Source organism: Solenopsis invicta, chromosome 4 (assembly GCF_016802725.1).
Source record: "Solenopsis invicta isolate M01_SB chromosome 4, UNIL_Sinv_3.0, whole genome shotgun sequence".
Taxonomy (NCBI): Eukaryota; Metazoa; Arthropoda; class Insecta; order Hymenoptera; family Formicidae; genus Solenopsis; species Solenopsis invicta.
Genome location: NC_052667.1, coordinates 23,622,116 through 23,638,137, shown reverse-complemented (window position 1 = coordinate 23,638,137; position 16,022 = coordinate 23,622,116). Strand labels below are relative to the sequence as shown.

At 34.7% G+C, this 16,022-nt stretch overlaps 1 protein-coding gene across 1 annotated transcript in view; it reads left to right on the top strand.

Moving 5' to 3' along the window:
- The window catches only part of LOC105194897 (limbic system-associated membrane protein), an 83,026-nt gene that overhangs the window by 44,499 nt on the left and 22,505 nt on the right, over positions 1–16,022 (top strand). The window contains exon 2 of the mRNA XM_039447832.1: positions 11,914–12,032. Within this exon, the coding sequence (XP_039303766.1) occupies positions 11,975–12,032 (58 nt within the window). The 5' untranslated portion in view covers positions 11,914–11,974. The remainder of the gene's footprint in view (positions 1–11,913; positions 12,033–16,022) is intronic.

Sequence of the window (16,022 nt, the reverse complement as noted above, 5' to 3'; positions counted from 1 at the left end):
GCGACCAGCGTGTATAGCTTAATTACATTGAAACCGTGTTCTTCACGCTTTGCTCCGCACGCGCTGATGTACCCGCCGAGTGAGAGATTCAAATATTTTAAATTAAATTTTCCATTCTCTCTCTCTCTCTCTCTCTCACACACAAAATTTTACACACGACGCGAACAAGTCTGTATATTAATTGCGAGGAGCAGCGCATCGGGCGAATTATTATCGAATATTCTGCGGATGGTCGCACAGGGACATCCTTACTACGATCAATTTAGTAAGGACACTATATATGTATACACCCTCGTTGCAATCAATTAATTTCTAAAATTGTGCCTTTTGGGAAATTAGATCAAGTAGCTTTATCGATTTCTCTTTGAAAATACATAAGTCGATAGAAAGTTGATAGAAGCGATTCGTGAAAAATTTCCACGCAATTCGACGCGTGTATTAAAACTTAAAAAAAAAAAAAAACAATAGCAAATATAATATATTTCATAACGCAAAATTAAAGTTAATATTGCACCTTTGTGATACGCAAATGTTGGCGAAAACAAACTCGAAGTTTATTACTTTCACATTTGCCGCGTTTATTCAGCGTTTTAAATAGAAGAGCGGAGAGGCTTTTATTGTAATCACAGTTGAATTGATGCAGTACAATTACAGAATACAATTAACGCAAATTAAAAATGCGTATTAATTTTTATTGAAAAAGTTTGTTAATAAATGGTTTGAATGGCATTAGGTATTTGATTCTGTGTATCAGGTTTGTTTGGGTTAATGAAATACCAGTAATGCGTAAACTTATTAACATTTCGCGATTTATTATTCATGATGCATCTATATGCGAATCTATAAATCATTCGCGCGTTCTATACCCGTAGAGATAGCCGGCGGGATATATCGCGGAAGCACGCAATTATGGTAAAAATAGAGAGAGAGAGAGAGAGCTCGCGATATTGCCTTATATAAAATACATTGCGCGAATCCGCAGCTAATACTCGGTTTGCACTTCCGTAGTTAAACGCAGTTAAACGCCTATCTTTATTGCTTTATCGGGTTTTACCTTTAATCTCCCGTACGTACACACGTGCTGTGAAACTGAGTATATATGTATCGCCAAAGTTACCCCCGGCCTATACGGAATTAACCCTGAACTGGTATTCTGAAGTCACCTCTGCAGTGACCTCTGCTTGTACGATTTCGATTTTTCTCTAAGGGTGCGTTTGGATTCTCTCCCCAGTGTCTCTCAGGTATCATTATTCCTCTCTAACCTTTAGTAAACAATGAGGATAAAATAACACCTGAGAGACACTTGGGGAGAGAAGGCAGAGGGGGAAAAACCCGAACGTACATCAAGAATCAGATTTTATTCAGATGTCAGCTGTTATTTTTTTAAAACTTTTTTCAAATTATCTGAATAAATAATATCATAACAAAAAAATCAATTTATCTGTATTTATTCGAGTTTAAAATAGGTTAGGCTCACTGGTGATCCAGCGATAGCGCGATGTAATAAAAAGAAGATATATCGGTCAAGAGTTAATGTTTGCTTGCACCGATGACCCTAGGGCGATGACCATCGCGATGTTTTCTATAACATCGAGGAGATTTATCTGTCAGGATTATTTAGGGATACTTATCGCGAAGAAGATCTGACACGGTCGGATAATGGAGCTGTCGGTGATAGTGGCGCGAACATGATGTTGATGCGTGGAAACCGCACAAAAACCGCGACGAGGTCGAGCGAGAGAGCGAGAGAGAGAGAGAGAGAGAGAGAGAGAGAGAGAGAGAGAAGGGGGGTAAAGAGAGAAAGAGAGAGGGAGAGAGATTTAAGGTAATCCTACGTAACTGATGACGGTCGTTCCAAAGGTTTCAACAGATTAATTGGAAGATCGATCGACACTCGTGCTTCTTACCATGACGAAAAAGAACGCCGTGCCACGTCGTTGGGAACGTTGACGGAGGTGCGACATAATGTTACTTTCTAAGGAGCATTAGAGCGTTACCGCACGCGAAACCGCGGACTTGCATAATTTTACTGTTTTACGGTTTCCCGATTTTTATCGTCCCCGAGCTTTCGCATCGTTCGGCGGAATAAAAATTCAATGGCTCACACACCCATTATTACATTTGCATACCCACTGTAATAATATATTTTCCCATCTTTCTAGACATTTCACGAAATCATATTTATAATTGAGTATCGTTTGTATATCGATAACATTGATGTAACGTATTTAGAGATATACAGTCGTCCCGTGTAATAGAGTTACATCGAATTGTGTAAAATATCCCTCTGGGATTATAGCATATAAGCATTGTACGCGAGCAGCATGTGTATGTCATTCGTGCAATAATTGTCTTCTGTGGAATCGAGAGGGAAAGACGGCGGAGAAAGGCAATTTACTAAGCAGAGCGAGAGCGTATTGTGGGCTAATGACAGTGCCGTGCTATTGTGGCAGCGGTGTAAGCGTCAGAACGTGATTTATGGATAATAATGCCACGTTACTTGTATGTTTCGTTGGAAAAAAGAGGGTAGATAAAGCGCGCGAGTGCGCGGTCTGTTATAATCCTTGTCGTCGCGCGGTTTAATCGATTCGCGTTTTAATGTCTGACTAATTTCACTCTCTATCACTTTCCTGAACCGTCGCGTCCAATTCGAAAAGAACTGATCTATTTATAAAAATATATCGATGCGTTTATAATGTTAGTAAGATAAAAATGATAAGTAGAAGAGACTAATTGTGTTACATGAGTTCTGATTATCATGAAATCTGTCGCAAAAGTAAAGCATGCCTTGCTACATTTAAAAATTGATATTCAAAACAATTGTTTCTAACTTATATACAGCTTTCTATTTAATAATTAAGTATATATATATTTATTTATTTATTTAATTAAGTATATATACCATACGTATATATTTATATAACAGTATCAATATGTATAAAATAAATATATATATATATATATATATTATTATACAGAAAGAATGATTTTATGAAATATTAAAAAATTTAGCTGGATCTGAAAATAATTTCGTTAAATCGTAAAAATAATTATGTAGCTTGAACATGATGAATAATGCTGCAAAACAATATGACATTCCATTATAATTATTTTGACGGTTTAACAAAGCCATTTTCTAATTAAACTTTTAGATACTTCAGCAGAAAAGTTCGCCGTTTCCTCCTGCACCATTGTCCTTGATCATAAAATAAATTTAAATAGACGCAAGTCAAGCCATATCAGTACCGTTATCACAGTAAATGAAAAAAAAAAGGAAGAACGTTGCGAGGTATATTCATCCTCGCGGTGATTTAATTTAAGTGTTAGCCATCAAATATTTAACTTCGGATTCGCCATCTCCTCGCGCAATTGTTTTCCGCGGGTTGGTGTTCTTCAAGTACATCACCCTCGTAGTGGCACCTCGTTCCGGGCGCACCGTGCTATATCCGCGCTTCACTTAAATTATTCAGAGGGCGAGAGAAATCCGGGAAGGAAGGCTAATCCGAGGACGAGAGAATTGCGGGGCGCACCTGCACGCGTTTAAGGCGGCGGAAAAAGGGCGCGCGCGAGTCGTTTAGCCCGAAATCAGCTTAGCGCGTTCTCTCGCGTCTCCGCGTTTCCACGCTCGTTCTCCGCGCTCGTCTCTCTTTCCACTCCCACGTCGCTCAACAACCACCCTTTTCGTGAATATAGATTTTATTATACATACGCTCGCGCTGCGAAATCGGCTCCCCGTTCGTTCCCGCTCTCATTCTCCTCCTCCTCCTCCTCGTTCTCTTTCCGCCCGTCTTTTCCCTCGCAAAACGGTGATTACAGCAACTTCCGGTGTAATGTTTCATATCAGCATGCGAACGACGAACCGGGGGAGGCGAGCTGTCGGTGGAAGCCGCGCGCGACTGCTACGATAATTCTCTTGCGCGTTCGACCTGCTCAAATCGGTGGCCCGCCGTTCGTACCAACGTGCATGCATTATTCCCAACGTTGCTTAAAATTTCGATGGCGCGCGAGGCTAAGACACGAAACTCCACAAATCTCCGTCGCTATCGCACACGCACCGAAAGTAATTTGGAAATAGCGCATCAAATTTTTAACGGTAGATGTAAGCACTCGATCATCGTTCTCTCCGATTTCAAACCGACCGCGATGCAAGAGTTGTGCAGCCTTACACTGAGAAAAAAATGTTGTTAACTTGACTAAATTTCTTCACTTCAAATATTTATATACTGTATTTGTGTTAAATATATAAACGCTTAAATTAAAATTCAAATATTTTATGTATTTGAGTTAAGTATATAAATATTTAAATTGAAGAAATTTTAATCAAGTAGAAAAATTTGTTTTCAACATCTTTTTCTCAGTGTATCTATTGTTGCAATTTGATTACAAAACAGATGAAATTTTTTAACACGCTGCTGGTAACGTTGTTTGTAATTTTCATTTCTGCGGCTTGCATATTCTGACATTGAGAAATGCGGAATTTACGCAGTTGACGTTACATATATAACATCCCGTGTACGCATTATCGATAAGAGTGAATTGAAAATAAGAGAGTCTATTTTGGTCACAATGAATTAAAAAAGAATCCAAAAAAAATTCTTCTCGTCGTAGACAATATAATTACAATGGTAACAGTGACATTGCTTTACTTTTTGACGCAACGTACACAGAATCTCTCTCTCTCTCTCTCTCTCTCTCTCTCTTTTGAGAGAAATAATAATCCTGTAAAGTGGTCGTGGAACACATTGCTCGTTTAAAACCCGCGAGAAAGACCGTGTGAGAAAGTGAAATAATCAGGCAGTTGTCGTAACCTCGAGCTACTCTAATTTAGATCGCGCAAATTACACACTGGAACATTCATATCCCGCGGCGCAGAAACGTGGCCGTGAAGAGGGCTAATTTCGAGATTTACGCGCTGATTTCTGAGTGTGTCGAGATAAAAATGAGGCGGGCCAAAAATGTAATTAACGTAGTTATGACAACGTCGCGATACGACGGTCGAGGGGTGAAATCGTCATCGATCTATGTTTTGTTGATCGCGCGTTGTAGAAAATAATGAACCCGCGAGCATGCGACTCGAGGGGGGTTGCGAGCGGTAAAGACGGAATGCAGAGAGACAATAAAACCTGCTAATGGTAATATCCAAATTGTTAGCCGGTGACCGGAGGATTTCGCGATTCAACTGCGCGCGGAGCACGAAAATCATTCCACCTCTTTACCGCGCGAGAAGTGTAACGTATGCGTTTGATAAAGTGTATATATTGGTTCAACATTGGGATGTATGACGTAAATAGCGCTCCGTGTTGATTTACCATTTAAACGTTGGCGGCCGTGATAACATTAATTATCATTACCCTCATTCCGAGAGGTGTATAACGGGAGGAGTATTTGAAATATGTCGCGGTTCAATAGCGCCTGAATAGGGACAGTTGAAGTTGATTATCAACAATCTACTACTCTTGCGCCGACTGCGAAGCGCGCGTAGAACGTGGGTAACATTTCATCCGACCTATTTTACAAGGTTCTTAAATAAAGGGAATGCGCGTTCAATCACGGACCACGCACAGATAAATCATTAGCTTATGCAAAATGCCTTTACAAAAAAAAATTGATCTTGAATTTCAGCGCAAAATTTATATTTTTTATTCCAATATTATAATAGTTATCTAATGAGTACAAAAAAAAATAAAAAAAGCAATAGATAATAACAGGTAGTAAAAAATAAAATAATTTAAAAGTAATGAAAGACAATAAAAATAAAAATTCTAAAACATATTCTTGATTTGAAGATATCGTTATTTTCCATTTTATATTTTTTTCTCTCAACTTCTGAAAATTATTATTGAGTAGCGAGAATATATTTTTCCGGATAAAATTGTACAGAACTTTTGTTTACGTAAGCAAGTTGTGTCTGTTAAACGCTCTCAATATAATCTAATTTCTATATTTAACATTTCGAAAAAATAAAGAATCTCAAAACAAGAATGCTTTTTTTTCTACGCACGTTTGATGCTCTGAATAACAACAATCGCGTTCTCCAGAGTTTCCATTGCAAAATACCGTTAAAGGCGATGTTTGATTCAGTCGTTTCAATCGAATGTGAAAAATGCATGCACATGCGTATCTTTCGAGGAAAAAAGACACGATCCGTTTTTCTCGCGCAATATCTAAAGTACCGTTCCCGTTTCAGTTGATGAATTTCCATTTAAAAGATCCCAATCAGCGGTGTGTTGGCCATTCATTGAATACCTCCATTCAACTGCCACATATGCTGTTCAAGCCGCGCCTATTTGCATACGAGACTCTCGTTCTGTTTTTAAATTCATTCCCGCGCGCGATCTTACTTGTTTCTCGCGCTTTTCATTCAGTCTACCCGTTCTCTTCTCGCGCGATAAGGTCACCGCAAAAAACGCAAGAATGATAGGTCCAAGAGCTTATTCGTACAGTGTATAAACTCACAACGCAATGCGCGCCAAATCCGTAACGAGTTTCATTGTGTTCTATATATTTTTTCGCGCTGCCATAAATACACGCTCTTTTATCGGTGACGATCGTTTTTTCACCTTGCTCAAATGCCACTATGGCATGCCAATATTATGCTATTTAGAAATGTCGGTCATCGGTAAAAGGGACCGTATCTCACTTTCCATCTCTCCGCGGCTGTAAAAATATCACCTACGGTATATTAACGTTGCGAAGAATATCGGCGTTCACCAGCTTTTGACAATGTCGGGCTTCTCTTCGATAATACGTAAGCTTTAGATAACCTCGTAAATTGCAGCTGATTCTAATCTCGTTCCGCTACTGTATTTTCGTATAATTTTGTACGCACGTAATTTTGTATCTTTTTACTTCTGTTCTATTATTTTTTTCAAAGTTCCTTATTTAGCAGAGGACCGTATATTTCCTTGCTTACACATACAATACAGATTTTCAGAGATGTATTTTACTAAAACTTTTTTGCTTCCCAGCATTAATTTCTAAAAAAGAAACAGAATATCACCTTTAGCGACTTTACACAACATTTATACGGAAAGAATTAATTGAAGCATCTAAAAATTTAGCTAGAGATGTAGATAATAATGTTGAGCCATTAAAATAATTATGAAGGACGTTTAAGCATGATGAATAACGCTGCAAAAAGTTTCGACTTTCTACCAACCACTTTGAGTGTCCTACAAAATTATTTAATGGTGAAACAGAATTATTTTCAGCACTATGTTCCAGCTAAATGTTTAAACACTTTAACGAAATCGTTCTTGCCAAATAAGTAGTATTTTACAATAATATCTAAATACGTATATATCTCTTAGCCCTATTAAATTTTAATAGAATTAATATATCTTTCTCGAATCTAACTGCAACTAGTTTCAACAACTAGTTTTAGATATTCCTTTCCACAATCGCCTCGAGCACGAAACGTGTACGCCCGGAACCGATATTCGTTATTTTTGTTGACTAGTCATCGTTGGATTGACGCGTCGTTACATGTAAATGCCATCGGACCAGCTCCGAATAATCACGCACGATACGTTGGGCAGTACCGACTCGTCCGAAGCACGCGATTGCTTCTCTCTTCGAACGTCCTGTTAAATATTTAAATACCTGCGCGGAAACCAACCGCTTATTTCGGAGGATTGTTTTAGACGAGAGAATTTATAAGATTTCCGATCCTGCCGTGAATTCTCGCGTGACTTCCCTCGCGCAATCCGGCACGAGGAAAACGAGGGAAGAGGAAGATGTCGCGCGTTCCATAAATCCTTTATCGATTACAGCTTTAGGCACAAGCACAATCGTTAATCTAACTCGTCTAAATAATGAACGTCTTAGTATGGCAGGAAATAAAGTGTATAATGCGGTCATTTGTCTGCAGATAGCACGTCGTAAGTAACACGCATGTGAGAGTAGAACTCCAGACTTCTACTCGGCATTGAAACTAAGGCAGTTTTATGAATGGGAGAAGGAAAGCATTAATCTCCATGTTTCACAGTTGTCTTTCTCGATTTCTATTCCGCAAGAATATTTGTTGAATAGAGTTAGAAGGAAACAATTAATATGGCTACAAGTGATGGTCAATCTATATTGAAGTCAAAGTTATCAATAATTATCTCAAAATTGTGAAAAAATCGAAATTATAAATATAAAATAAAATTATTATCTAAATTATCATTATAAAAATTTAAAAAAAGTTTATATTGTAATATATATTTAAATAAATAAACGAAACAAATGTACAAATCAAAATTTGTTAAGTAATGCAAGTTATTTGTCTGCTAATACTTTCAGAAATCCAATATATTATACATATACTTTAAATATATATTTATATGTATAAATTATTTCCAAACAGTGATTACCGTATGATGTTAAATTTGGGTTTACAAAAATTTAGCTAAATGTAGAGCTACAAAATATTTCCCGTTTGTAGCACGGGAAAAGCGTACGCGGGATGCTTGCTTTGAAAATTTTACTATATACGCCGGCTGGGGAAACATATGGCATTCGTGGTTAGCCTACAAATGGCTGAATCACAACTTGCGAGAAGTGTAACGTATCTGTTGGAAGAAAAATACGAATATCAAACACTCTGTGTAAAAAATCTGTTTCTCGCAACTATGATATACATTTAGCACAGTATTGTAAAATTATCGACAGTTTCTTATTATTTGTCAAGTGATTTATACAATTATAAATAGTTCCATATTATATAGTTTTTTTTTATGTTTGCTTCTATTATTTTTTATAACTTGTTTATATTAATATAATATGTTACATACAATTATACATATCTTTAAAAAATTACGTAGATTTCTGAAAAAAATTTTTTTAAAGATAGTAGCTGTTTCCACAAAAATATTTGTGACAGAGAGCAAAATTAAAAATCTTTTAAGTTGTTTTCTACACAGTTAAAAATACATAGTAAAATCTAATGTAATGTAACGGAAGTAAATTTCAAGCAGGTTCATTAAAAAAAACTTAATGTTGTCAAAAGTGCACTAAATTTCTGCAAACTTGTTAATAAAGATACATTAAATTTAATGTACTTGTGTAACTCGAAAATAAAATGAAATATTGAATTTCATAAAGTTCATTTTTAACAATGTAGAAGTTTTTACGGCTATATAGAGTATTAAAATATATTCTTGAATTATCGTAAATCATACAAGGTATTCTGAAGTTGTAACAAATTTGAAATAATTTCTATTCGTGTCAAGAAAGCATAATACTTTCTTTTCCTTAGAAATGGTTATATAAAGAAACAGCTTCAAATATAAAACTATACATGTGTGTATATAACGCTGGCATTAGTGTACATAATTTTTTAAATATTCTGTATACAATAAGATGTCGGAAATACTTGAATCAATATCAGTATCTCGACAAGAGATGCAGTTTGTATCGGATTTGTGTTAAGGTATTTCTTATCGAGATGCTACAGAAGCGTGTGTTACAAGAATCGATACCAACAACCGGAATAACGAGCGGTCGGAAATCTGGCTAGCGATCGCGGTTTCCAGTTTCTATTTCTGTATTCGAGATGTGCGCAGCCGATATTGTATTTGTCTTTCCGATGACTAACTTTGTGTCTTTTCGTTGCACACAAGAGGGCCCCTAGTTGGCAATTATACGAATATACGAGAATCACCTCGGAACGTCTCTACTTCGGCGATCCCAGGAGACTTATGACGAATCGCGATACGAATAATATTCGTGCCGGACATTTATCGGACCGACAAGATTCTCCGCTGTTCTCGACGAAGTTTTGGGTCGGAACGAAAGTTCGTAGCGTTCTTTAATAGGTCTGCAGTCGTTGACTAAATCATAACGCTAATTGAAAACAATCCACGTCACTCGACACGAGACATCGCGGATATACTCTGCACATCTCTATGTACATTTGTACATAAATCTGTACAAATATCTAAACATTGTCTTTGAATTTCACTTAAAGACGCTGCGAAGGAAATTTTGTCCCGATCCAATGTTATATCACATTCGTTCAACCGTTGCTCTGTCTTGGGAATTCGTCGAGCACTTTTGATGTTCTCTCTGGCGTATCATCCGCGTGATCGCGAATCTGCATTTTTAAAGAATCTTGTTTGCATATCTATATCTGTTTTATCATTGGTTCCCAGCGGAAACGCTCTAAAGCCGGTCTCAAGCTAATACGGCTCTGTGATTGGAGTTTATGACATCTTGAGATTGTACCTTAATATGAGAAACGACTATGAATACCAGCTAATATCATCCAAATACTTTTAGTTTTTACGCGAGATAGAGTGAAAGATCATGTTACAGACAATATTCACATTACTGTTAATTAAAATTTAAACATCATTTAAAATGTAAAAACTACCTTACACTATTTTGTTACGCTTCAATATAATTCTTACCAAATTCAATTATTGCTACAACTATTTAATAAACTTAAAAATTCGAAGAGAGTTCAAAAAACTCTTTCTGGGCCATGCTCGCTTTTATTATTGGTAGAGCAAATGGTAGATGTACATTTTTTGTGTTACATATTTTTTATATATATTCTGCGTTACTTTTAACTGTTGATTTGATTTTTATCAACATATATATCGTTCTTAGGTTTTTCAGAAATTTATTATTTTTCGAATTTTTCATTTTCTGAATACTCATATAATTAACAAAATTTTCTTTCAATTTATTTTACAATTTAATTTTTCACTTAATTGTTTTTTTCAAATTTTTTGACAAGTCCAACCGTTTACTTCCACTTGCTTTCACAATTTTGAATTTTAGACGTAGTTCTTCCTACTTTTTGTTCTTTACGCTATTACGTACGCGCTGCACAAAAGAAACGAAGAAGTAAAATATCATTAGGAGAATTGTACGGGGCAAAGGGACAGAAATGGCAACAAGGCCCAGACAGAAGAATGTTACCCGCGTCTATCGATCTCACACAATTCCACAAAAACACTACGTCTGTGCGCCAGGAAGCATTAAGAAAAACTTGCACGTACCTTGCAAAAACAAAAAAAAACAAGCACTTTTTATTCGACAAAACTAGTTAATACCACGTTAGGGGCACCTTGTGCATAGTTTTAGAACACGTTCCAACACCCTTGTTTTTACGTTTTAGTCGTAATTCTCTTTTTTTTTCTTTCCCTTTTCCTTTTTCAATGGCGCGTACGGTCTCGCGAAGTGAATGCGCCAAGTGTATTGAAATAGAGTAACTTAAAACAGAAAAAGGAAAATAGTTCTTTATATATAAATAAAATAAAGTTTCGGTAAAAAGAAAATTGTGTGCTGCAGAAATCTTTTCTACGACATAATTTTTTTAGCCCGATTATTCTCTTAAAAAAATTTGCTGTCGCTTCATGTTTACATTCACATTTTACAAACTGCCAACATCACTTAAGTTAGAATGTCGTTAGTTCATTTCGTGCGTAAAATGAAGTTGAAATTTTCTGTTGGCGCGACGCTCTTATTTATATTAAATTCTTCAAGTTTGTTGGTACAATTTTCTATCGAAAAATAAGTCGGCTTGAAGTTGACGGCAACGTATGATGAATAAGCAAGGAGCGTAGACCGCTGACCGGCATAAAATTAATCAATTTTTTATATCACCCAACGATATGCAATGCATTTCACAACGAGCATTACTCAAGAACTATTGCTATTCTTTAATTGAAATTTTAAACTTCACAATTATTAAACCTCGAACTGCATAATGCTATAAGTTAAATAATATCTTAAAATATTAAAACAATTTGTTATATTGCTTTTATTGATCATTTTTCAGTTCTTTTATTAACAAATTTTGTAAATTTTTAATTTATCTAAAAAAATAAACTAAATTGTAATAAATTTACATGTGAAAGCAATTAATTAAAATCATAGAAATGAGTATTAAAAATAACCTTTGTATTTTCTTTTGAATTTCAGTTGTTTCGAAAGGGATGTATGTCTGAGGAAAGGAGAGTGACACGAGTATTTTGTGATCATCATGAAGACATTCTGGATCGTGGTGGTCATCCTACTCGAGATACACTTGTACTTCACAGGTGAGTTTGGATTTATAGCAAATATATTATACTATTATTATATTACAATATATATTGTACATAGTATGATATCTTCAAAATGTAATTATTGAATAAACAAAAGAATTGAAATCACAGTTTTCTGATAAAAATTTGACAATATTACATTAATTTACGTATAATATAGTATCTTTTGAAACGCGAAAACCACATAATTGTTTTAATTTCTCGTATAAAGAACGTAACTCGTAAAAAATGAATATTATGGTTTCAAAAAAATTCTATTTATTATTACATTACGCATTTCTAAATTTTATATTCATAGCTGCATACAAATAATACGCGTTGCTACATCATTTAGAATTCTTCACCTGTTTTGGACATTACGTATTTCATTTCATCGCGTTCAGAGAAATGCGGCATTTTGAAGATTTTATAAGACTAGAGTTCGAAATTGCGGCGGAAAATAACACGCAGAAAATTCGTCTTTCTCTCGTGCGTTTTTCTTTCGCGTGTTTAAGTGCAACGGCATTCTAGCCTAAATAATTTTGTTTCTAATTCTCCTCCGTCGGCATTCGCTTCATAACGGCAATACAATTTTCAACGATAATGATGCTGCCTGAAGAAACACACAGGCGTTCCACGGCGGCACGCCACACTCTTCCGCACTTGCATTCGGGCGAGTTATTTTCGTGCCGGCACTGGAAAACACTTAATCCACTGGCTGACAAGCAATTTCCGGTTATCGTGTTGCTATAAACCGGCTGCGTATTTTCGCCTCGTTAGCGCTGAACTTTTCAACGGGCGGATCGCATTCGAAATCACGTCGATCGTTCGTTGCGTCCTCGCGTCTCGATGACTCTCTTCTCTCGGGAACATCGAGAGTGTCGACGCGGATACAATACGAACGAACAAATTCGCAGAACGTCTCATTCCCGAACGAGACGATGCGGCACTGAAAATTTAGGTCGTCGCCGTAACACCTCCGAAGCTTTAGATCTAATTGAAAGTTTAATTAAATGCACGGCCCCTATTACCGGGCCATTTTACGATTCCCGATTCGGAAAACTTTCTGAAATTGTGTCAGATTAATCTTTCCACTATGTGCGAATACTAATCACACTGGTAAATTCAATTTAGAAAATTACACCAGCATAGAGTGGTTTCACTTTGTCTTTGCTTAAGTCAAAGCGTTTATAAGATTTACCTATATGTACTATTGCAACTTCCTGCTGCATCGTGTGCCACTTTCAATAGTTTCATGGGAATGCCTCACAGTCTTTATATGGGTCCAAATATAAAGATTTATAATAATAGGAAAACATCTTGTATAATTTTTATACATTTTCAAGTTCACGAAAAAATGCGCGCCGAATAAATTTTCGAACTTGAAGCACAGTTTTAAGTTAAATATGAATATCACAATATTTAGTGATAAAATTACATTAAAATTGATAAAATTACATTAAAATTTATATTCAGAGATTTATATTAAGAGGTTCGTACATCATCGTAATAACATATAAATTCATAATTATACACGATAAATAATTCTCGATATTCAAGCAGAGACATCTCATAAAAACTGTAAAATTGAATTAATGTTGAAGAATACTTGGTTGTCGATAAAATAAATACGCAGGTGCAAAAATTCAATGTTACCTTAGCACATGGCAAGATTTATATTTCAATATTTTTATTATAGCGTGTTAATTTTTGTTGCTCTATTAATTGTTAATTTCCATATTCATAAATTGCGCGCTAGAAAAATGCAAACAAAAACTTTTGACGCGAGAATATTTCGTTTTAATTATAATATATTATTTTTTCTTAAATCTTGTATTTTATTAAAATTATGCACCTCTATCGCATAATATAAAAAATCTCTATAATTTTTTTCACAAAGTAGAAATATCTACTCTAATAATCCCTCAGGGTACCGTTCGTTTAACTGGTACTTCTTTCTTTTTTTTATTAATTCCGGTCACGGAGAATTCGAGTATTTTTCTCGAGGGAATTTCTGGCGAATAATCACTTTGAAATACTGAATGCTGACTGTGATAATGATATTAATTCACTTCGCTGAGAAAATTCAAGTGAGATGCTCGGTACGCTAATCAACATCGAGAGTCTGCAATAATCTTTTCTATTATTAATAATAAATAACGGCTTATGCACAAAGATTCTGTGTTGCGATCAAGGTTTTTTTCAATATGCATAAAAAAGAAGTAAATTCAACGTTTGAATTTATTGTTTATTAAATTATGTTAATTAGTAAAAATGACTATTATTAAAATATAAATTTTTTACATCTTTTTTGTTTTATATATAATAAAAAATATATGTCAAAAAAGTGAAACATCTAATGTTTTATCTTATTAATATTTATTTATATATAATAAAAATGAAATAAAAATGTGATGATGCCAATGTAATAAGTATTATTAAATTGACTTGTATAATTAATTAATAATAAAAAATCAAGTTACAAAAGAGATAATCTTTTTGAAAATTACGTAAATGTGTATAAATGCAAAACTAAAATTTGGTTAAGATGCAATTAGTGAAACTGTGTCTCAAACGTGTAAATTATTGCAACGAGAGAGTCAATAATATAATGGCAATGCGTAATTGGTTTGAAATGTATCTTATTCATAATAAAACGGCACAAAAGAGAAATTTAGTCATTAACATTAATGACGTGTGAATCATGATATAAACACAAGGGTATGCTCATTACATGGCTCAGACCATTGCGCATCTCCAAGACTACGTCATAGATACGTCATACGACGACCGCTATTCAATTTGTTTTAATTTGTTTTTGACCATAATGTTCGCATTTCACACACTAATACAGACCATATTGCAATTTACATTAGCATACATATAACAAATTCTATCGTGTTATATAGAATATATTATAGGTATATATACCGTAGCATATTTTATAATTACACATTACTGGGATTTAAACATCAGAGTAACAATTTTATCGGAAAAATGCTTTTAACAATGACTATGTAAAATCGCTGCTTTAAATTTACCGTTCAGTGTGACGTAGCTTTGGAGTTCCTCATTGGTCGCTTTTTACAAGATGCGCAAGAGCATGCCCTTGTATTTATATCATAGTGTGAATGCACTGAATGCATTTTTTAAATAAGGACATATGTACTATTATGTAAGCGACTCACGCATTCACGCGATCATTTCACGCAGATCACGACTGTAGATCATGATCGTTAGCGAATGTTTCTTATTTCGCAATACAATAGGCAATTTTCGAGAGATTCGATTCGAAACAGCCGGCTAAGTCACACGTATTTATTTGACTTCGATATTGTTGTCGTAGATCGAAATATATAACGAACGTTTCTACATGAGAACTTTTATCGCTTTGCTCACTCCTTCGTTAATTATCCTGACTCCCCTTTTATGCTTTTTTTCACCCCTCCAATTAAAATAAATATAAATACTTAAATTGTTAAATTAAAACAAAATTAGCTGTAAAAATTTGTGTATTATAATATTTAGAATGTGCAGTTGATATTTACATATGTTCTTAATATTAAAAAAAAAATTAAAGTATTTATTGTTACTTACAAATAAACGATCTCGTGAATAAAGAAAAATATTCGTGATATTTCTTCTTCGCTTTACAATTTTTTTATTATTTCTTAATAAAATAACAGACTTGTATAATTGAATAATTTATTACCAGGAATATACATTATTGTAAATTTCATTATTAAAAGGTTTATAAACAATTCATTAAGTTAATGAGAAATGGTCGTTATGTTACGTGTACCTTGCAATATTTTAAAATTCATTTTTAATTGTTTTATGAACACACTGCACACACATATTTGTAATTACATTATTACTAACCACAAATGCTCCATCATAGCGACTTAGAACTGAGTAAAAACATAAAAACGTAGCAATAATAGCGCACTGCTGTATAAAAAAAAACTTCAAGTAAACAAAAATATTGCCATAAAGGTGCACGCG